Consider the following 23,623-nt stretch of genomic DNA (forward strand, 5'->3'; position numbering starts at 1 on the left):
TATGTTTACTTTCTGTGTGTGTATGCTTATGATATTAACTTGGTCTTAAATTGTAGTATCTGATCCACTTAATGTAATTATTTGTATATTTGGGTTTTTAGCTATCATCTGTTTGTTATCTATGTAACAAACCTGTTTTATATTCCCTTTATCTTCATTTGCATTATTACTATTATTTTTAATTTGGGAGATTGAACTCAGGAACACTGTACTATTGAGCTACATCCCCAAATTCCTTTTGAAAATTTGAGACAGAGTGTAGTTGCCCAAGCTGGCCTTCACTTGATTCTCCTGACTCAGCTTCCTGAATTGCTGGGATTAAAGATGTGTACCACTTAGCCTGGCCATTTGCATTAATGTTTGAGTACTTCATTATTTTCCTTCTATTAACATACCAGTTATATATTTTTCCTTTTACTATTATTCTAGTACTTTAGAGATAACTCATATCCTTTATTTCTGTGTACAGTACTTCACTTTTTCCATTGTGCCTGAGCTTTAGATTTTAACTCCATCTACTCTGTCCATCTTGTTCTTGAGGTCTTGTATTTTCGCAAGATGTGATTTTTGCTTCAATCAATATTGATATCTAGGTCAACATATCTACCCTTTTGTTCGTTCTATTACATCATCATGGAGCCCCATACCTTTCATTTGGATTACTGTCCTTCCAGGAACCTGGCCAATCAAAATACTATTTAAATTTTTCTTCTAATAAATATTATCTCACTCCTTCGTGCATCAGGGTTATGTAGAGGTTGCTGCCCTGATCAGAGAACTTTGGAACAAATGGCCTCTACCAACTTAGGGTTCACTGGGGCATTTTATTGGTCTCTATTCTGCTGCTCAGTAGAAACAATGTGTCTTTTATTAGATCTATCACTTCAGTTAGGCTTTGGAAAAGGCAGCACATTTTTTCCCCCCCAGTGGGCTTTGGTTTGAATACTCTCGATGCCAATCCCATCTGCAAAATTCTCAGTAAAGTTCATCTGAATTCACCAGACTCTACTTTGGAGTATAAAATTTAAAAAACATTTTATTTTCATCTCTTAACATTTCTCTTTGGATGAGGTTGAATGATTTTTGGATACTCTTAAAATTACTTTATAATGTACAATTTCCTTAGAACTCTTAATTTTGTACTTTTATTAGTACATCATTTTCTCCATTCCAATTGACCCAGATATTCTGTTGACTAATTTATTGGGATACTTTATAGCTTCCTCCAAATAATATAACCACTGCCTTAAAAATGTTTATTGGGTGTGGTATTCGAAGATATTAGGATTCCACCATTAACCAAGTTCTAGGGGGTTCTGGCCTCACCTCCCCATGGTCAGCTGACTGCTTTTCCTTCCTTCTAGGTTCCTTCACTAACCCTGCTGCTGCAAAGTGGTGTTTTGTGTTCCAATTTGGGACACAGCACACTCTCCCAGGAACCACAAAAAATACAGTAATTTACAAAAGGGATCAGAGGTTCAGTAATAGAAGTATTCATGTTCCAACAAATTGGACCAATTTCTCAAAATTTTCCTTATGCATACTCTTATAAAGTCTCTTGACTTTCATTTATTTAATTGCACAGATAAACAGAAGAAAAGTCAAATTTTTTTTTTCTGTCACCTTTAGTATCTCATCAACTTCCATAAGTGGTAGGAGAAATTACCTTCCGAGACTGACATTTCTCCCAAGACAAACTGTGCTCAGACCTTAGATGGGTGGATGAGAAATGCCTGCATATTAGATTCTCTTCTGCAAACTTCAGACTCTAATCTTATCCTGTTTATGCTCCATCTTAATCTTTTGTTTATGTTCCACCTGTAGCTCTGCTAACTATTCAAAGCCTTCACTATCAACATGGAAAACTATGTTGTACTCCTAAATCTATCTGTAAGTAGGAATGACCTCCAGGAGCCTCAGGACCCCAAAGCTCTGGAAAGGGAGTAGGCAAAAGAGAAGGTGCCAGAAACCAGGAAATTTGACTGCCAGTGTTATTTTATTTCATTTGTGCATATTTCTAGGACAATTGTAGAACTGGTATTAAAACCAAACCAGTCCAATATTATTAATGGCTAAAAAATTTCTTTGTTGGGCTGTTAAGGGCGGGTCCACTCAACCCACTGTATTCCTCTGGTCTATACCAGCATACAATGGATTGTGATAGAAGCAGAAGAAATCAGGCACAGAAGACTGTCTCCCCTCCATGCTTTAATCTCATACCCTGCGCACCATTTATGGAGGATCTCTCTCCAGTCTTTGACACTCCCAGGATCCGAGCAGGTGAGGTTCATAATTATTCGGCTCATCTCCATGGAGCTTTGAATAGATAGAGACCTTGGACTACCAGGAGATATATTTAGTTCTTTTTTTTTTTTTTACTATTTAGTTCTTAATTACATGAAAATAAAATCACATAAGGAAAAGCAAACACAGAAACATGAAAGCCATTTACTCCTAGTTAATTCCTCAGGGTCCCAAGTGCTGGGTTTCATAATTTCCCCTGACATTAGGAACTGAGGCAGGGATGATTGGGACTGTGTGTCAGGAAAATATTACTGATGGTCTTGGCCTGCAGCAACATTTTTTCCTATTTTTCCATAGTTTAATCTTAGATCCTCTCTAATTTTCTTCATGTAAATGAAGTGACCCAGTCAATCATGGTTCTGTAATTGTTAAAAGTGCCTTTGTAAATGGATACTGTTCAAATCGCCTCACAACCCAAGCAAAGGAGAGAGGGAAAGGGTGAGCTTCTACATATGTGGGAACGTAAATGATTTCATTAAGATTTAATTATGCTTTACTGAATCCCTCAGCACTACAGTGCTACATCTCACTTGTAGAAGTGCCAGGCATACAACCAAGAGATTAGACTGGTTGGAGAGTGGGAAGGCCAGAGGCATGAGCATTTAGACAGGGAACAAAAACAAAACAAATAACAAAAAAGACAAGGAAGAGACTTGTGACGAGACCTTCCTTTCTAATTTCTGGCACCAGTATCATTTTGACAATGGGGAAAGGAGCAGCTTGCCAAGATCCAAATGAAGCAGCCTTGAGGTTTCTGCCCTCTAACACTTCTCCCATTTCTCCCCAGCATCAAAGAAGGTACATGGTGAAGAAGTGAGTCAGACAGTGAAGGATCTGTAGTTATCCTGTGTGTGGCAAAGCTACCAGGACAAAATTGGTCTTGAGTTCAGTGCTGTGTGCTTTAAGATTTGAGCCCAGTAAGGACAGTACCCTTTAGGCTGGTCCCTTACCAAACTGAAGGGGTTGTCCTTGGCTATTTTAAACTTGAGGCTGGTAAGTAGTCTTGAGGATATGTAACAGTCTGTTTTCCAGAAAATGTAATAACCTCTTAAATCTTCTAACTCTCCTACTTCATACCCTTGAGATAGAGGCAGAAGCCTTCCAGTGGAAAAGCCTCAATTCAGGCTGTACTTTGGATAAAATATCTCCTCAAGATACAGAAGATTAAGTGGTTTTTCCTGGAACTTTTATTTGGTGGTGGGAAGAGGCTATTTATGGTCTGGGTGGGTTAGGAAGAGTTTAGAAAAGGTCCCCCCAGGCTGACCAGAGAGCTTCTCCCATCTCATCCTGGGTGAGAACTAAGTACGGATCTCACATGGGCACCAAGCTAGGAGGTCTTTTCTGAGTGGGTCCTCTGATGCCTGATTAAGTGATATCCTCTGCTGAAGCTTTTCCCACAGGTAGGGCAGGTAAATGGTTTCTCTCCTGTGTGTGTTCGCTGATGCCTGACGAGGTGGTCCCTCCGACTGAAGCTTTTCCCACATTCGTTGCACCGACAGGGCCTCACTGAGGCATGTCCCCTCAGGTGCTTGGCAAATGCTGCACTATGGTTGAAGCAGCGCCCACACTCACTGCAGTGGTAGAGCTCCTCAGCTGCATGTGTCTTCCGGTGTGCTAGATACCGCCTGTGGTCACCGAAGTCCTCTCCACACTCCCCACACAAGTAGGGTTTGCCCCCTAGGTGGATTCTTTGGTGTGTTGTTAGCACAGATTTCTGGCTAAAGCTTTTGCCACAAATAGTACAGAAGAATGGCTTTTCTCCTGTATGTGTCCTTTGATGCCTGACAAGGTCTGAAGTCCAGCGGAAATGCTTTCCACAGTCATCACATCTGTAGGGTTTCTCCACGGGTGGAGTTCTTTCAGCCTGGATCAGAGATGCAGTCCCATCTACATTTTTTCGGTTTAGGGGATATTTGTAAGAAGTGTTCATCTTGTGAACCTTTTGGTGCCTGGCAAGATGTGAGCTCCGTGTGTAACTTTTTCCACATTCCATACATTTATATGGTTTCTCTCCTGTGTGAGTTCTCAGGTGCCTAATAAGGTGGGAGTTACATGTGAAGTTTTTCCCACATACAGAACAGTGATGGTGCCTCCCTAACAGGGAGTGGACAGGAACGGTTTCCCGAGGATTCACAAAACTATTAGCTTGAGAAATATTTGTACCAAATCTTCTTTCATTAAGTCTACCTGGATAATCTTCAAAGACTATTTCCCAATCTGGTGTCTGATGAATTTCTGGATCTCCCAAAACAGACCTGTGTATATCCTCTAAACTCTGATCTTCTTGCTCAATACCCTCTTCCTCATCTTCACTCCTATCTCCTGTAGAAGGGATGAGAAGAAAAAGGAGACATTATAACTCTAACAATGCTTTCTACACAATGAGGGGTAGTTTTAAAAAGGGCTTTGGGAGGGCAAGACCATATTGAGAGAAACATGTGTTTCATATGTGTAGAGGTTGGGAAAGAAGGAAATAATCAATCCAGTGAATGCCTGTCATGGTCAGGCACTTTCCTATATGTTATAACATCAAGAAGCCTTAGCATAGCCAAGTATTATTATCCTCATTTTATAAATGTGGAGATTGGAATTAAGGGTTTAAGTGAATTGTACAGAAAATGGTATAGCTGCAATTGTAGGAGTTTAGTTGTTTTATTTTTCTTTCACCATTTTGTATCATCTATCCCTCAAACAAATGATGAGAGGGGCGAAGAAGAGGAAAATGACAGAAGAGTCTGGCTTTCAGAGGGAGATGGCAGTAATGGCTGACATGTCAAAAGAACCAATGACAGGGCCCTAGAGGAGAGAGAAGCACTGACTAGAGGAACTGCCCACTCAGGGTGGTAAGACCCCTTCTGTCATTCCTCACCTGTGTAGGTAAAACTCAGGATTTCTGGCTCTTCAGGCTCTTGAGGCTCATGGATATCTGGGACCTGAGGCTCTTCTTCTCTAACCTGGGAGATAGCATCTAGTCTGGGGATTGGAAATGCTGCTCAAGAAAGGGAGAACAGGACATCACGACTGGTTCAACACTTCCTTGTGTTAAGAGCAGATCTTTTCTGGTTGGTAGGTTGTATAGTGAATACACAGCTCAGTTGGTCAAATCTTTGGTCTTTTTGGAGTACCTCTAACCAAGAATTGCCTATCTCTTGCCTTTCTTGGGCCTTCTGCCTGCAACTCAATAATTACACTGAGGTAAAATTTATATCCTTTTCCCATATTCAGGAAAGCACATCATCTCCATCTCTTTTGCTTGTTTCTAAACTCATATGCTTACCACAAATATTTCTATACTAAAGCTATAACACTATAGCTTTATTTTATTGTTAGAGGTTTCCAGCCATTTTTTTTTAAACATTTTCTCTTTTCCCTTTAACTTGGAAGAATATCTTCTTCCACTAAGTAATCCATTTATTTCATTGGTGGGGTAAGCATAAGAAGTTCAGTGCATATAATCTAAGGCCTAGGATCCCCCAAATTTCCAACAGGAAAAAGATCTCTGTACTTAGAATGCTCCAGGAAAACATGAAATTCCTTACACAGAGAGACCACAATTCCACAGTCTTCTTCCAGGACATATTCTCCATAGAATTCTTTCTGTGTTGGATCCAGATCACTCCACTGGTCTTGGGAAAAGCATATAGCCACATCCTTGAAGGTTACCAGGCCCTGAAACAACATGAGAGTCCAATCAGAATTCTCATACCTCTTTCCATAAAATGAGGATAAGGATACTATAGTATTTTGTTCTGGGATGAAAATCGTATGCATAGGCAGGATCCATCTAGAAGATGAAAAAAATTCTAATGGGTCATAAGGCTTCTTCTCAGGAAGCTGTGTCCCCTATTGGTGCCATTTCCCAACTTTTTAGTTTTGGGAACCACTGACCCTATTCCTGCCCCTCAAACCCCATTGCATTCCTTCAGGACTGGCTTATTTTCTTCTGCTGAAGGATATTATTTAAAACCCAAGCTCTTAAAAGTCATCATTCAATTCCCTATTTGATGTTTAAATGCTACCTTCATTTCTATAAAAATTTACCTTCTCTAGGAAGCTTTCCTTAACCTACCCTATCTAATCTCTTATCAGGTTCACAGTCTGCAGCATAAATAAGACATTTTTCCTCAGCTAGATTACAATCCAAAACCATGGATGAATTCCACTCTTTTTTTCTTTAGTCACATGGTTTCAGGCTCCTAACATGAGAAGCACAGCAGTAGAGACCTTCTTACAGAAGACTAGCAAAGTTACTCCTAAAAACAAAAACTAAAACCCTTTAATTTAACAACTTCAAAACTAAACAGGAAAACAAATAATACTATGTAGGAGTGTCACAAGATAATCCCAAAATAGCACCCCCCCTTTTTTTAAACCCTTCTAGTCAATGGCAAATAAAGCAGCCTGCAGATACAATAGAGACTATTAGAATCTATTTTCTTCCTCCTTCCATATACCTGCAGAATTGAGAACTTAAATTGCCAAGGGAGAGTGTAAGTTTGCATCCTACCTGATTGGTCTAGCATATGACTAACATCCAACAGGTATTGAAACAAGTTCTCTGTCATGCAGAGGAATTAGGGCACACCTGTGACAGAGCAGTAAGAAGGGCAACCATCTCTGGGTCTCCAGAATTCCTCTCTGCAGGAAGGTCTGAGTCCTGGTACACTGGAACCTCTATGAGGAAAACAAGGCAGAGATAAGCAACATGTAGGGTACCCCCCAAACTGGCAAAGAGCTGGACATATCCCGTCATCTTTGGTTGTCAGGTAGCTTTAACTTCCTAGTTATCAAGAAACTGGCCTGAGAGGAGAAAAGGCATTCCAAAACTACCTTTAAGACAATTAAGGGGGTGTGGTGACACAGGCCTACAATACCAGGGACTCAGGAGGCTGAGGCAGGAGATTTGCAAATTTGAGGTCAGCCTTAGCAATTTAGTGAGGCTCTAAGAAACTTAGTGAGGCCCTAAACAATTTAATGAGACCCTGTCTCACAATAAAAATTAAAAAGGGCTGGGAATGTAGCTCAGTGGTAATTAAAGCACCGTTGGGTTCAATTCCCACTATTGCAAAACAAAAACAAAAACAAAAACAACAACAAAAACCAGAATGCCAAGAGGGCAAACAAGAATATTGCTATTTAAACCTGGCCCCATTTTGGGGGAATTTTAGCTGGTTCCATCTCCTCTCAACATCCAGGATTTTGCGGTTTCTTTCCATTACAATCTACCCAGCCTCCTTGATGCAGAAGAAATCCCCCCTCCCTGCATTCTGTCACAATCCTCCCTTCCTGCCAGGTTTCCCACCGCTCTCCTGCAGGGGCTGGAACTCCTCTTCATGATGCAGGCTCCGCTCTTCTGGCATCCCCAGATCTGGGTTCCGGGTGGCTTCCTCATGGAATTGCTCAGGGCTTGAGGTCTGTGCCGCATCCTGTAGCTCACAAGATGACTCAGGGTCTGCCCCTAAGTGCACTGTCTCCTCTGACAGGACTTCCTGGCCATGAACATGGACAGTCACCTGGGAATAATTCCAACCTCCAGTCACCATGGAGTCAAGGGGAAATTCCTGGTTGTCACCAGGGCTTATTAGAAGCTGCCTGGAGAAAAACTCTCAGAGGGGCCCAGACGAAGAGGCAAAACTCCAATTCCACTAGGATGTGAGAAGAGCTGAAGGTTATCTCACCAGGACAAGGTAGGGGACACTCAGGTACTGTACCACTTTCTCACTTCCCTCAACCCTTGCTCCCAATACCCAGGGCTCTGATGTTCCCATCCTGCCTACCTTCACCTATCCCAAATGCAGCTGTCCTTGCTGTCTGCCTCCCCAGCTTACCATCCTGGAAATGGGGTCTGAGACTGAGGGTCGAGAACCTTTGAGGAAGTAAAAAAAAAAAAAAAATCCTCCTCCCCAGGAAACTCACGATTAACATCCAAAGAAAGAAAACCAAAACTATGACTCCTCAGATAATCCCTAGGCAGATGTTTCAAAACTCAGAAGGTCACACTCATACACACACATACCCCTGCCCTGTGGGGCTCATGGATCCAGGAGCAACCCAAAAGCAGAACTGATTAAATTTAAAGGATAACTTATGGGGGCCCTGTGAGCCCTCCCCGCAAATCCAGCTTTCCAGTAGACAGTCCCCCTCCACATCACACAGATCAGGACTCCCCCTCCTCACCCACCGCCTTGGTCTCCTGGGTTGTTTCTGCAAACCCTCCACCAGTGTCACTGCCTCCTCGCCACTTTCTGGCCGCTGGCCCCGCACCCAGCTCTGTAGTTCCCCTGGCAGGACGGTGAGGAATTGCTCTAGCACAAGCAGCTCTAGGATCTGCTCCTTTGTCCTTCTTTCTGGCCTCAGCCACTGATGACAAAGTTCTCGGAGTCTGATGAGAGCTTCTCGAGGGCTTGCAGCTTCTTGGTAGCGAAAACATCGGAAGTTCTGATGAGAGGTTTCCAGCACAGGGTCATCCCTCTGTAAGACAGACTCTGGCCTGCAGATGGAATCATCCTCCAGTTTGACCATCAGAATTCCCTCTTCTTCCCAAAGATCCTGGTCCTCTAGTTCCAAGACTGTAGCCATTTCTGGCTCTGGGATGATCTCACACCATTTAGAGCTCACAGGAAAAATCCCCGTTATCAGCCTGGACACTTCAAGTTTCTCCCAAGGGACCTGGAGTAGAGATGTAAAGAACAGCTTAACTGAGATTATGCACTAGGATAACAGTTCTAACTTTAATTGTAATACTTCCTCAAATAATAAATCCCCCTTTCTCCAACCTCTACCTCCACCATCATATGTTGCATTGAGATCTAGTTGGGATAGAAAAATCCATGACTGAAAGGCATGGCCCTCCACTCTATTTCCTAAGTGAGGTTCCTTTTCTATAGGGAAACATTACATTTCTGTCATGACTACTACCAATTCTACCTCTTAATTTCTAAATCTGTTTCCTCTACTTCCTTCTTGCGGCTGCTTTAAATATGGCCCTCATCATCTCTTGCACAGACTATAGCCATGTAGTACTAACTCCCTGTAGTACTAAAATGGCTAGAGAAAGGGATCTCATAACCTGTTAATCAAGTGGTACTTCTGGGTGTGGTGGTGCATGCCTGAAATCCCAGCAACTCAGAAGGAAGAGGCAGGAGGATTGCAAGTTCAAGGCCAGCCTTAAAAAGATCCTGTCTCAAAATAAAAAATAAAAGAGCTGAAGATGTAGCTCACTGGTAGAACACTTGGGGCTTAATCTCCAGAACCACACACACACACACACAAACCCAAACCCCAAACAAATTTGGTACTGACCACAGTACATTCATAGCATTTTATATGCACACAAGATATTTACATGTGTTAGCATGTGTATTGTGAGAAAAAGACATGTCAACAGGACTGACAGAGATGGTGAAGGCTTTATGGAGGTGTATTCTGGGCTTATACACAGTATTAATTTCTGTGACATGGGAATCCTCAGAGATCCAAGGAAGAGACTTATATGGACAATACTGAGGAAAGCAATAGTGGTTGGCACACAGGCACTCTAAAAGACAATATGTTTAATTGGATGACCCACAGACTTCCAAACTCAAGTGTTCAACACCAAATTTATTACTTACTCTAAAAAACAACCTTCTTTTTGACTTGGTTGTTATCATCACTTGTTAAGGGGACACTCAATTCTATAATTCTTGGATTTAACTTTGAATTATTCCCCATTGCTTACAGTTCATTAAGCCCATTCTACCTCTTAAGACTATAAATTCTTCCTCGTCTTCCTTCCTGCTGGCTGCTTTAGTTGGAGCCCTTCATAATTTCTCACCTGGACTCCTACTATAGCTTCCTAACTGGGATCCTTGTAGTAGTCAACTGGGAATAAAGTACAACAGAACTCTCTGCATGCATCATTCTTTTGGACATTGTGATACAGGTAGTCTAGACAACTGTATCTTTAGAAATGCTACTTGCTGTTCTAATGTGAACTCTGGCTGCAAACAGTGAGAAAGGTGTGTAAGATTAAGTGTGAGAATCCTAAGTCAGACTGCTCAGGTCTGAATCAAGGCTCTTAATGTTTACTAGATATGAGACCACAGTGAGACTATGGGTAGATTTATTCTTATATTGATTTTGATTTCCTTATATAAAGAATGGAGATAATAATGATAGCAATATAATAGTGTTCCTATGAGGATTAAATCTAAGTGTTTAGAAGAGTAATGGCACTGCAGTGTTAACTATTATTTTTCTAAATTATAGTTCCAAGTACATATCTCAGTATTTAAAAACAGTACCTTCTTTTTTTTTTTTTTTTTTTGGTCCTGGAGATTGAACTCAGAACCACTCAACCACTGAGCCACATCCCCAGACCTATTTTGTATTTTATTTAGAGACAGGGTCTAAATGAGTTGCTTAGGGCCTTGCTAAGTTGCCCCAGGTTGGCTTTGAACTCTAGATTCTCCTGTCTCAGCCTCCCGAGCAGGTAAGACTACAGGCGTGTGCCACTGTGCTCAACTAAAACCAATATCATTTTAATGTTAGTAAAATCAATTCCAAATCCTGGTAATGGCAAGCAAAGCATTTCACATTCAGTTCCAATCTGTTTTCTTTTTGCCATACCGGGGATTGAACGTAGGGGCACTCTACCACTGAGCTACATCCCAGTCCTTTTTGTTTTTCATTTGGAGACAGGCTCTTGCTAAGTTGCTGAGAGTGGGCTTGAACTTGCAATTCTCCTGCCTCAGTCTTCCAAGTCCTGGGGTTATAGGCAGACACCACTGTGCTAGGCCCCAATTCATTTTTCAAGCTGCATCTCCTACCCTATTTTCTGTACCGCTCAGCTGTTAATGGATACACTGCTGATCTCCACCAACAGCCTGTCTTCTCAGGCCTCCCTGTCTTTTGAAGGCCGTTCCTTCTGCATGGAGTGCTCTCCATTCCCTCAATACTGCAAGGTGTGTTGCTATTCTTAATAGGTTCTCTCTTCATTCCTATGATTTAGTTTAGGTTCTCATCAATTCTCATTTGGATTACTGCAACTGTCTCCATATATGAGCCACCTATCTCTAGAGTTGTGACCTTTAAGTTACCATCCATTGTATCACCAAAATAAATTTTCATGGTAAATCTGGTCATGTCTCTCCCCTATGTAAGATCCTTCTTTCCTGTATTGGAAGTGAACAAACTTCTATGTATTATGTATCAGGTTGACCTTCATCTTGTTCCATCTGCTCTCTTTGCCAATCCTTACATGTGTGTGCACATGTACCCAGTTTGCATGCAAAATACACAAGTGTCCCACTCTAGCTTTTGGACATGCTCCTCCTTCTGACTGTACCTTTGGTTAAATTTCACTTACATTTCAAGATGTAACTCAGACTTTGTATTTTCTTGAGCTATTTTCTTTGATCCCACTTCCCCTACCCTTGGTTAGATATTACCTAAGTGCTTCCAGAGTAACCTGAGCATATTTTTACCACAGGGTATGTCATATTACATAGACATTGTTCATTTTTCTTGTGAAACTCCTTCAAGTCACTAATATCAATAAAAATACACAATGAATGTATTTAAAACAAGGAACCTCTACCCTGAGGGTTTTTTTTCCTCCCTTCTTTAATAGAAAAAAAAATTTTTCTTTCATGTACGACTACATTTTTTCTTTTCTTTCTTTTTCTTACTAGTACTATTAATTCTAACTTCTAAAAAAATGTCTTACATATTCATCTATGTCTTCATCTCCATTGCCATTTCTCTGGTAGAGCCACTACAATACACAAGAATGCATTACCAGGACCTTTTAAAAAAATTATCATATCCTGACCCGAATCAGCCCTGGCATATAACAAGCACTTATATTCTGAATGGATGATTTAGAACAAATTTCAGGACTGGTGTTCTTGGTCCTGTCCTCCTCCAGCCCAGACTCCACAAGCAGTCTGAGGTATCCATTGTTTCTCAATCTTTCTGTGTTGTACGACAACTTCCTGAGTGACCTTTTAGTTATCCAGTGAGCTTTTATAGCTGTCTCACCTGTTGTTGAACTTCAAATTAGTTTATGGCCAATGACAATATTATTCATTTTTATTCTTCATCAAACCTTTTCATTTATGCGTTTACTTTTTTATTATCCTCCATCATTTACAACATATTTCCAGTCTATTTTAGATAGTTCCATAATTCCTAGATCTTCTTGAATTAATTAGGCTATCTCTATACATCATGGTGGTTTATAGTTTTTAAATTTTATGCCCATCTTTTGTGAGACTATTTCTTTGGGAATCCTGGGCCTTAAGTTGTAAAAGCAAGCCTTTTTAATGGAACTTCATTTGCTTTTACCCAAATGCTAACATTTCAGTGATTTTGGATGTTTCCATGTTTTTGAATCACATTTTTAGGATATGTTTTGGTCCTCCCTGCCCTCAAGTAAATTTTGTCCCACCCAAGGCTATGAAAAGCCCATCCCTTGTACTTTCTCTGTATAGTAGGCCGATTTTCAGTGAAGGGGTGACTCTTTGAGGCCCCAGATTGGCAGGCTGCTCAATTCATAATCTCCACATGCTCCACTATTACCTCAAGTCATATCTTTGTTGTAGCACAAGTATGGAACCCCCAACCCTAGAAACCTTATCTTGGTTTGAAATATACTTGGGCCTCGAAAGAGTCAGCTTTTACTCCTCTATTTCTGGAATCTATACATTTATTCTTTAGTTTTTGAGATGGAGAAAAGAGGAGACATGGACAGGTAGGCAAAGGAGTTTTAATAATGAGTACACTACCTGTACTTGCAATATTATGCAAAGATCTGAGTGAACTTTCTCACACACAAAATCTGCCAGTGGACTCATGTTGTCTTTAGGATGACATTTTAAACTCTTTAAAATTTGATACTCAGAGCCTCTTCATGACCTGGTCTCTGACTACCTCTTTTCTCCCATGACTGCCTCTCCCATTGAATGTCATTGCTCAAATTATGGTTCTATGTCCCCCTTTTCTAGTTCCTCACTAGGCTTTTCTGATGTTGCATATTATCTGAAATACTCTTTGTGTTTCCTTCTCTAGCTTAACTTTATTCATCCTTCAGATCTCACAGCTCCCAGAATGTCTTCCCTGGTCCTTTAGATTATGCAGCCATAGGAATATGTGCCCGCCCCCCACAGCACATCATCTGTTGGGAGAAATTGTTCCTCTAGCTATTACTGTTGGATTCACTGGACTGTAAGCTCTGAGGACAGGGATATGCTGTGCTCTGCTGATACTCAGAAGTGGTACTTACTTTGTACCTGATGAAAGCAGAGAACACTTATTTTTTCTAAGTTTGTCTCTGGAAGGACAGGTAACATATCATATTAATCCTTATTTGTTGATTTGTCCAGCAAACTGTTCTGGACAAATTAACATAAGGAGAGATTTATTGTTTTTCATTGTGAATACAAGAGAACATTCTTAGTGGTTCCCCAAGTGATGGAACCATTTCATCATAAAGAATTTTCAGATCACCCTGAGAATAATTCAAATATAAGTTACACAAACTGGACATGTGAAAAAAATCATTTTCCTTTGAGGATTTGAATCAACTTTAATAAGTATAAAATCAGACATTAAGTAATACAACTACATACTGATTACTTATTCAGACAAAGCTTTTCAACACTTCTCCCTACCCCCACCTCATTCCCATCTCTGCACAATGGGGAGAGAAGACAGAATTGATACATAGGGTCTTCTGGATTAACAAAAGGATCTCCATTAAGATTAAAGTCTCCGTTATGATAAAAATGCCAGTCATTGTTCTTATGCAGCACTAAGTACAAGAAATTCCATACTAAGGATGCTACAATGTATGTCCTGATAGAAAGGTTCCTCCTCAAACAGCTTTGCTCTCACTTTGCTTTTACTTTTGTTGCCTAAAAAGATGAAGGAAAACAGATCAGCAACAGTGGGAATGAAAGGTGTGAGGAATCCTGGGGTGGGACAAGAAGAGATGGGAAAGAACAGGAGGCATGGTGGTGGTGTGCAGAGCACTAGGATACGTACCCAAGAAGGTACCTTCCAGCTGGATCCCTAAATTACTGAGGCTACTCTAAGGGTTTTGCAAGCTAACAATATACACAAGAGACTCTTCTGTAGATAACCACTCTCTTGACTCAGTGGATTATTTGAGATTTGTGAGAGCTTTATGAACTACAATATGCTGTGAAAATGTCAAGTAGTAACAGAGTCAGAACACAGAAGCTGTGTTTTTATTCTACAGTTCATCAAGTAATCCACAGAAATTCTTCAGCATAGAATCTGGCATAGGGTAGGTGCTCAATATATTTTATTCTTTTTCCTTCAAGCTCTTTTAAATCCTTTTGATAAGAATGCAAAATTTAAATGATAAACAAGTGAACAATTGGGCTGGGGATGTGGCTCAAGCGGTAGCGCGCTTGCCTGGCATGCGTGCGGCTCGGGTTCGATCCTCAACACCACATACAAACAAAGATGTTGTGTCTGCCGATAACTAAAAAATAAATATTAAAATTCTCTCTCTCTATCTTAAAAAAACAAAACAAGTGAATGATCATTTATTTCTTAAGTACAAAGTATAAAAGCCTGGCCTTGAGATTTGTTACTCTTCTTATTCTACTGCCTTTCTTCAGTGTCTGTCCTTGGAATGGTTCCACAGTTAAGATAAAAAGTGGACGTCAGAATATTACAGAAAAAGTGTGATGCCAGGTCAGGAAAAGTAAAAGATCTGGTCCCCAAAGATTTTAAAAACAACGTCTGCAGACACATTAAAATCCTGGGCAGGCCCCATGACCTGGTCTCTTTAGTGTGTTCCTGGAATGCACCAGACACATTGGGGGAAGACAAGACTTTTTCTCTATTCTCCACTCAGCCCCTCTTCTTCTCTGAAGGTGCCATATGCCAGTGAATATTCTAAGTCAATTCTCTAAATGGGCACAGAAAACCACAGGCAAAGAAAGAATATTCAATTCTCTACTATACAATACTACTAGCAGGGAGTGATTTTTCTGGACACTAAATGACAAAAGTTTTTTCCTACCTATGGGAAAGATGGTGCTCTGCATATTTATTGGCAAATAATTAATCTTCAGAAGAAAAGAGATGGTTAGATTTGAATTATTATATTTAGTAGATACTGATAACCCTACTATAGGCCCATAATCTGGAAATCTGAATATTACTGCTTGCTAAGACCTTTGAACAGCTCCCCTCACTGTTTCAGAATAGAAAAACACTAACAAAAACTGTTAACTGCTCTCCTCTAATGTTTTGTTCTATAAAATTAACAGAATAAAATATGATCCCTCTATTGGAAAAATTCTTTTATTCTTATTTTAATTATCCTATATCCAGATTTTGCATGTAATGGTTAGGGACTTTGGAGTCCTAGGTTTGAATTCCAACCCTTGCTTTATTAGCCATGTGATACTTTGCACAGTTATTTTAAAGAGTAAATGAAGTAACTCACAGAAATTCTTTAGCATAGAATCTGGCATACAGTCGGTGCTCCATATATTTTATTCTTTTTCCCTCAAGCTCTTTTAAATCCTTTTCATAAGAAGGTAAAATTTAAATGATAAATAAGTGAACAATCCTTTATTTCTTGATTACTAAAAAAATTAAGAGTGCACAGGGAAAATCTTGATTTACTGTCATAGCACAAATAAAGTATTAAACCAAAGAAAAAACAAACCAGTCCTTGCTTTGAAGGTCCTATAATCTAAGATTAAATCAAAGCCTTTGAACAGATGTGATGGAACCTTAAAAGTAGGTACCCCTCCTGAAAAACAGTGTCAGCAATTCTTCTATTTACCAACATCAAAGTCTCCTCTCCTTCCTTAAGTGGCAGGAAGCAATCTGAGGCAAATTCAATGAATATACCCAAGAAGTCCCATGAAAACTTGACTGGGAAGGCAAAAGGAATGAAAAGAAACAGATTACCTGACTTTGGGCCTTCTAATGTATCATGCTGAACCATCAAACCACGTGGAAAAATCACTAATATTATTGTGGTGCTAAAGTTTGAACTGAGGATCTTGTATTGCTAGCAAGCACTTTACCATTGAGTTATATCCCTAGCCCCACAAAACTCTATTGCATTAAAATATTTTTGCCAGTCAGGTGTGGTGGTGCATGCCTGTAATCCCAGAAACTCAGGAGGCTGAGGCAAGAAAATCACAAGTTTGAGGTGAGCCTCAGCAACTTGGAGACTCTATCTCAAAATAAAAAATCAAAAGGTCTGGGGATACAGCTCAGTGCTAAGTGTCCTGGGTTCAATTCTCCATACCAAAATAATAAATCAATATATATATATATATATACATTTATTTGTCACTGAATTTTTTTCCTTCATAAAAGTAATAGCAAGGGGATGAATGGCTCAAAGCTTATTACAATAGGTTTTAAGAAACAGAATAAGGTGTAGAGAAGGGGAAGACAGGACAGGACAAAAAAGAGGGTGGTACAGGAAGGTCAGTGTGGGAAGATACAAATGTCTTCTAACCCGAAATTCTGGAGATCTGTTGTCAGCAGTAAAGTTTTAAGGAAGGTATAAAATGTCATTGAGGCTAAAGGTAAACAAGAAAAAGTAAGATAAAAATTTTAACAATTGAGTGTATTTCTATTAAAATGTTTCTCTATGGTTGTATACTCAGGCCTATGAAGCAATATTAAGACAGTTTTTGCCAGGTACATGGTGTGTGCTATTCTATAATTCCAGGTACCTGGAAGGCGGAGGCAGGAGGATCTCAAGTTCCAGACCAGTCTGGGTAACTTAGAAAGACCCCGACTCAAGATAAAATTGATAAAAATTTTATCAATTCTCAGTTATCCACCCCCACTACAACAAAGACAGTAGCTAGTTCTGCCTGCTAAGGTAGAGGACTTGCATTTTACCTCCTGTTCTACTTTGTAAAGATCTTAGTCAAGTCACATCAACTCATTTGGAAGATACGGATGATTCTCTACCTAAAGGCAGAGAACTGGATTGGCCTTTGAGAAACTGTCCAGATTTTTGATGATTATAAGAAGGGGCTTTGAGAGGAACAAGAACATGTGGCTTGTTCATTGAGTTATATAATAATATAACACATATAATATATATATTTATTCAATAATTGAGAAGTACTAGAACCAAACACAGATTGAACCCAGGGATGCTTGAACACTGAGCCATATCCCCAGGGCTTTTTACTTTATATTTTGAGACAGGCTCTCACTAAGTTTCTTAGGGCCTTGCTAAATTGCTGAGGTGGGCTTTGAACTAGTGATCCTCTTGCCTCAGCCTCTCAAGTGGCTGAGATTACAGTAGTGTGCCACCATGCCTGGTGAAGCTAGACTTTTTAACCTTAAGAGATGTTAACCCAGAATCAGTTACTAACCTAAATAAAGCAGTCAATCTTTTTTCTTTTTTGGTGATACTAGGGATTTAACCCAGGGCTACATACTAGTCAAATGTTCTACCAATTAGCTATACCCCCAGCAATTTTTTTTAACAAAGACTTACTTTGAGACAGGGTCTCACTAAGTTGAAAGTTTTGAACCTACTTTTTCAGCCTCTGGAGTAGCTAGGATTACAAGTGTGCACCACCATCCCCAACTTGAGGTCAATCATGAAGCCTCAGGGAAAAAGAAGGGACATTAAGCCTAACACCCACCCTGATGAGGGCAGCAGCTCTTATTTGGCAGCCAGAGCTAAACTAGATGTGTTCAATTCCTGCAACAAACATGGTCAATGTCAACTACTTTTAGAGGAAACATTTAATGGGAATAATAGGATAACATATCACAAATAGAGTCTGATCTGAGGTGTTGATATGGATAACTGAGAACAAGTCAATTCAAAAGTTATTTACTATTTTTGCCTTTGCAATTAACACATCTGGCCAGGACACCCCCTGCTGCATCCAGGTGACTTCCTTCTGGCTTTCTGATACATAGAGGAGACATATAGGATGGGAGCAGTGCCTGATGAACTGGAGAAATCGGAAGAACCAGGTTTTACTGCCAACTAAGTCATGACCCAAGGAGACAGAAGTCATTTTTAGTGTGGACACAGATTATTGTATTCTACTCTGTGAGCCTGACTCTAAGAGCAAGGATGTATTCCCAGTGCCTACCATTGTGTCAATATTCTGTAGAAAAGGAGGCCAATAAATAAATTCAGAAAAAGCTGAATTTAAGTAAGCTTTTTCTATTTATTTTCCACTAATCTGGATATAGAAGCAATGAAAATTCAGAAATTTGGGTGCCAGAGCTTCTTGGTAAAAAAAAAAGTTCACAGGAAGAGCTGTGGGAATCTGACATTAGTATTTATTCCAATTTCAGGTGGCATATCAGTCAAGTCTATCCTGCTTTACTTGGTGGTAAAATATTAGTAGAGACAAACTTTGTGAAAGGGAAGAGAGTAGGGGATAGAGTTCATTCAGTTCACAAACATCTACTGAGCCTCAGTTGGCTGTGTGTCCCACACTATTTCATGTAAAAAAAGAACAGGCTCTGAGCTTGAGGAATTTAGGGATAATTAAGAAATGGCAGGGACTTTAGCAATACTGAAACTCACAGCAAAAACCTAGAATGTGGGTGTTAATATATATATGATCAAAATAGGAATCTCCTTTCAAGAGAACTATGAAAGTTATGAAAAAAACTCAATATTTCATCTTAAATTTGGCATAAAGATAATGTAGTATTCTGCTGAGAGCCATTGCCAAGTAGGTATGATGCATCGAAATTTCCTTGCTAGTGTACCCCATGTTGCTTAGAGGAAGGACTCGTGGAAATGGACTTGCCTTGGACATTTGCTTTGACATTGCATGTATGTTTGAGAAAGGTGACCCTGCTCAAGGACCAGGGTGGATCCGGGTTTAGGGAGGATCCTACTGGATTAGGGCGGATCCAGGTTTAAGGTGTATCCTGCTGGGAATAGGGAGTATCCCGCTCCTTGGGTTTAGGGCGGTTCCAGGTTTAAGGTGTACCCTGCTGAGAATATCCTGCTGCCTCAGGCACACCCGATCCTTGAGTTCCCCACGAGTTCTCCTGGGATTGAGAAAGTATTTGGGATTCAAAGCCTGGTAGAGGACGTGAATTATGCGGCAGAACTTGGATTTCCCCAGAATGTGTTTGTAGAGGGCCGGTGTGAGTTCGGGAATAAAGAATTGCTGTTTGAATCTACAAGGCTGTGAGTGGCTTGTGATTTTGTGCCCAGCCAGACTGCGGCAGTATTCATTTTTTTTTTTTTTTTTTAAAGTACACTTCATTTTACAAACGAGTCCAGACCCTTGGTGCAATGGCACGGTCTGTAATCCCAGTGACTCTGGAGGTGACAGCAACTGCACTGAGGCCAGTCTGGGCAACTACATCCTGTCTCAAAACAAAAAGATAGGATGTAGCCTGGTGTTATGGTACCCCCTGGGCTCAATCTCCAGTACTGAAAGAAAAAGAAAAAAAAAAAAAAAGAACCCATATACAAGTGGTGAAATTCCCCACCAAAATACCAGACTACTACTAGCTTCCAGCACAGAAGTACTAAAAAAGTCTTCTGGATCTCAAATCTCAGCAACATTTATATCACAAAGGTTTGTCAAAGGTAGTGGTTCTCAAAGTGATGAATCCACACCAATGCCATATTACTTGAGACCCTGTTATAGAAATGCAAATCTCACACCCCAGCACACACCTACTATCAGAAATTCAGTGGGTGGGCCTCAGCAATCTGTTTTTAAGAAGCCTTTTAGTTGCTTTAAATTAATAAGATAAATTTGAGGCAAAAGAAATAAATCAGAAGCCAGGCATGGTGGTACACACCTGTAATCCCAGTGGCTCAGGAGGCTGAGATAAGAGGATCACAAGTTCAAAGCCAGCCTCAGCAAAAGCAAGGTGCTAAGCAACAGTGAGACCCTGTCTCTAAATAAAATACAAAATAGAACTGCGGATGTGGCTCAGTGGTTGAGTGCCTCTGAGTTCAATCCTCTCCCCCCCAAAAAAAGTAAATTGGAGGTACATGCAGAATGGATCCAACTTTTCCAGTGTTGGCCAAATTAAAGGAGGGTTTGCTGGTAAGAAGACAGCCAAAACAGGAAGTGTAGAGGTGTTTCATGTTTTATGTCTATGTCAAATTAACTGGGAAGATAAAACCATTATAAGCCTACAACTTACCTCTTCGGTAGAGTTTGTAATGTGTAAAAATCCCTCACATCATAGTAAACCTTGCCTTACCCTTGAAATAATGATCTACTGCAAGATAGTATATATAGAGAGTGCAAAATGGGGATAGCTGGAGGAGAAGGGGAGAAAACATTATGCATCCTAGGTGTCTGGTCCTAGGAGAAAATATTCCTACCCTCCCTCCAATCCTGCTTACTAACTTATGGTAGACAGTGATAGCAGAAAGCTAACCAAGACAAATGGCCACAAACCCTAAATACTTTGCTGTCTCACACTTGTTTTACCAACAAACCTCCCTTACCTATCCCACCACCTTTCTAAAGGAGCTTTCTGGATCAAGGCCAATGCAGTAGCTTGCAAGAGAAGTTGGAAGAAGAGAGACTCCACTAGCATTCCATGTGGCTTCTGAATGTAGCTGCTCTGGAGAAAAACCAGCAGCTCTAAGCCTACTCTCTAAGCAAAAGCCTTGATGTGGCACTGCTACCCTGGACCAAGGTGGTTCAAGCAGGACTAAGCCTAAGAGCTTCCTTTTGGGGAGGCCAGCACAAAGTCCAAGAGAGGGTTATCAAAGTGCCTAAGAGATAAGAACATTCAATGCTGAGCTGGGTAGAGAGGGATTGGGGATGATCCCTTTCTGAGAAAACAGCGTACAAATTAAAGTTTAAAATTACTACTGCAATAGGTAACTGGTGCTGAGAAGAGATACCCAAATTGGCTGTTAAGGGAAGGACAGAACCTACAAGAGGAGACAACAGCCACTAGCCTGAAGAGAAGCTCAGGGTCTGTGACAGCGTCAGCTGAAAAACCACAGATCAGATGGGCTCTAAAGCGCAGTATGATCACAGGTGATAAGATCATGGGCGAGCGTATCTGCATATATTGGAGGAGGGGTTGGTGGAAGGAGATGGGGCTCTCTTGGGCAGGATGCCCTGCGGAAAGAGGATTCTTGAGCAATCTGAGAGGCGGGGTAAGAAAAAGCAGCGGAAAATCTAGGGGCCCAGACCACTCCTCCCTTGGTTCCGGTGGGGAGGGAGGGCAGTTGGCGTGGAAGCAAGAGGGACCGAATACATTTCTGAAGGCCCCAGGAGGCAGAGGGCGGTGGCTGGAAAGAGAAAGAAACCTGGAGCGCCATCCACGTCTCCGAAGGTCCTGGCTTTGGCCTTAAGGAGACACTGAGGATACAACGCGCCCACCCCGCCTGGACATCGCCGCCACCTGGTCCCCAGGACAGTGCGATTTCCCCAGGCTCTGAGGGGCGGGGTCTTCGGTCCCACCCCTCTTCCCGGCCCGGCCCTGCCCTGCCCGGCTCTGCCCTACGCGGCGCGGCGCGGCTGGGCCCAGCCCCCAGCACTCACGGCTCCGGCAGCTCCGGCGGCTCCTCCCCTGCCCCGGCTTCTCCTCCACCCACTCCCGGCCGTAGCAGCGGCGCGGGATCCGAGCCGCGCGGAACCTAGCTGGTCGGAACACGTGGGGCCTTTGCGCCCGGAACCGGAAGAGGCTCTTCGCCCCGCCTCTTGGCCGCGCTGGAGCCTTTCTAGGCGGTGGGAGGTTTGGTCCTCTCTGTGTGCCCGGTCTAGATTGGACCTGGGTACTCTCCAAAGTACACAGTGGGAAAAAGTTTTTCCTGGATCTTGGCTTCCGTGCCCCCGCCCCTCTGAAGCGAATAAATTAACACTCGGGGCCTTCTTTTCGTATGCATACCTTCTGCAGGTTTTTCTCTTTCTTTTTTTGACCTTTTATGCTTGTTTTTGGTCTGGGTGCCTATACTTCTATGTATTTGTATTGATGTGTTTATATTTTCTTTACTTTCTCCTTTAAAGCCTGGCAGAAAAGACAGCAGCTTTGGGTTTGAATACTGGCTCTTGCATTCATCATCAGCTGCAGGGCCTCAGGCAAATGTATCTACCTTTCTGAAATTTAGAGTTCGTCTTGTAAAATGAGCATCATGATACTGTACCTCTGAGGAGTAAGTAAGTTTTAGAGGAACTGTTGGGAACATAGTCGATGCTCAGAATAGTTATTTTCTCTTTTCCTGTGAATGTTTGTCTGTTTCCCTGATCCCACTTGTTCAATTGTGTCTGGATTGGTGACATTTCTGCCTATACCTGCCATTCTGTCTTTGCTTCTTATCTGTTTTGCATTGTAAATCACTTCTCCCGGTGTCATGTGTGTCATGTCAAAGGCCTTCTCTTTCCAACTGTGTCTTACACAGCTCATTTTCGTGGGACACATTGCTGAAATCTGTATCATTTCGAACCAAACACATTAATCATTTTTGGTGGAGGCAGAGTGTATTAGGGTTCTCTGAGAAGCAATGATAGGATATATAGATATATAAAAGGAGATTTATTATAAGAATTGATTCATGTAATTATTGGGCTCTTAAAATCCTACCATCTCTGTAAACTAGAAAATGAGACACTGGTGGTGTGATTCAGCTCCAGTTTGAAGGCCCAGAACAGGGATGGAATGTGAGGCAAGGTACCAAAGAAAGTCCAAGAATCTGAAGATGAAACACTCTGATGTCTGAGGGCAGGAGTAGATGGGTGTCCCAGCTCAAGGAGAGACTGAGTAAGCTGAATGCAATAACAGACACCCAGCTACTCAGGCTATATAGCCACAGAAGGTTTGAGGTTTGAGTCCAGTCTCCACAGCTTTGTAAGACCTGTCTCAAAATAAAGTTTGAAAACAAGGCCGGGGATGAAGCTCAGTGGAAGAATGCCCTTGAGTTCAATCCCCAGTATAGGAAACAAAACAAACAACAGACAAACACAAACAAAACAAAACTGAAACAGGAAACAAAGAAGAGAAGAAAAGGAGGAGGAAGAGAAGTGAATTTGTTCTTTCTCAGCTCTTTTGTTCTATTTGTGCCCTCAATGGATTGGACAAGGGCCATCTGTGTTGGTGAGATGGATTTCTTTATTCAATCTATTGATTCAAGTTCTAATCTCTTTCAGAAACACCCCCATCAGACACACTTACAAATAATGTTTTACCAGTTATATGGGCATCTCTTAGCCTGGTTAAATTGATTTATAAAGTTAGCCAGCACAGAAAGTAATATGCAATTTATGAAAGCCTACTGTGTGCTAGATGTTTTCTATATATATCTTATGTAATATTTTAAAATATTAATGTTAAGTGTATAAAAATA

At 41.1% G+C, this 23,623-nt stretch overlaps 1 protein-coding gene across 4 annotated transcripts; it reads right to left on the reverse strand.

The window, feature by feature from the left end:
* Positions 1–1,977: 1,977 nt before the first annotated feature.
* Znf202 (zinc finger protein 202) lies at positions 1,978–21,969 on the reverse strand. Of its 4 annotated transcripts, XM_078047227.1 has the most exons (7): positions 21,825–21,969; positions 8,482–8,973; positions 7,607–7,817; positions 6,890–6,978; positions 5,844–5,973; positions 5,174–5,293; positions 1,978–4,626 (listed from the first exon to the last, which is right to left on the reverse strand). In XM_078047227.1, the coding sequence occupies exons 2-7, from the start codon at positions 8,881–8,883 to the stop codon at positions 3,632–3,634; spliced, it is 1,947 nt and encodes a 648-aa protein (XP_077903353.1). In that variant the 5' UTR covers positions 8,884–8,973; positions 21,825–21,969; the 3' UTR covers positions 1,978–3,631. The 4 variants fall into 4 exon arrangements, with proteins under 4 accessions (XP_077903353.1, XP_013215407.1, XP_077903354.1 ...); XM_013359953.4 differs by lacking the exon at positions 21,825–21,969 and having other exon boundaries at positions 8,486–8,868; XM_078047229.1 differs by lacking the exon at positions 5,174–5,293 and having other exon boundaries at positions 4,490–4,626.
* Positions 21,970–23,623: the final 1,654 nt, after the last annotated feature.

This window comes from Ictidomys tridecemlineatus, chromosome 4 (assembly GCF_052094955.1).
Source record: "Ictidomys tridecemlineatus isolate mIctTri1 chromosome 4, mIctTri1.hap1, whole genome shotgun sequence".
Taxonomy (NCBI): domain Eukaryota; kingdom Metazoa; phylum Chordata; class Mammalia; order Rodentia; family Sciuridae; genus Ictidomys; species Ictidomys tridecemlineatus.

What these genes read in the sequence shown, in the direction of transcription:
- Znf202 (XM_078047227.1), bottom strand. Translation starts at nt 8,883, where the DNA reads ATGGCTACAGTCTTGGAACTAGAGGACCAGGATCTTTGGGAAGAAGAG. An exon ending in CCAGCCCCTGCAGGAGAGCG is followed by an intron (nt 6,979 to 7,606) that starts GTGGGAAACCTG and finishes TTTTCCTCATAG; the next exon opens with AGGTTCCAGTGTACCAGGAC. An exon ending in CCTGAGTTTTACCTACACAG is followed by an intron (nt 4,627 to 5,173) that starts GTGAGGAATGAC and finishes TCCCTTCTACAG; the next exon opens with GAGATAGGAGTGAAGATGAG.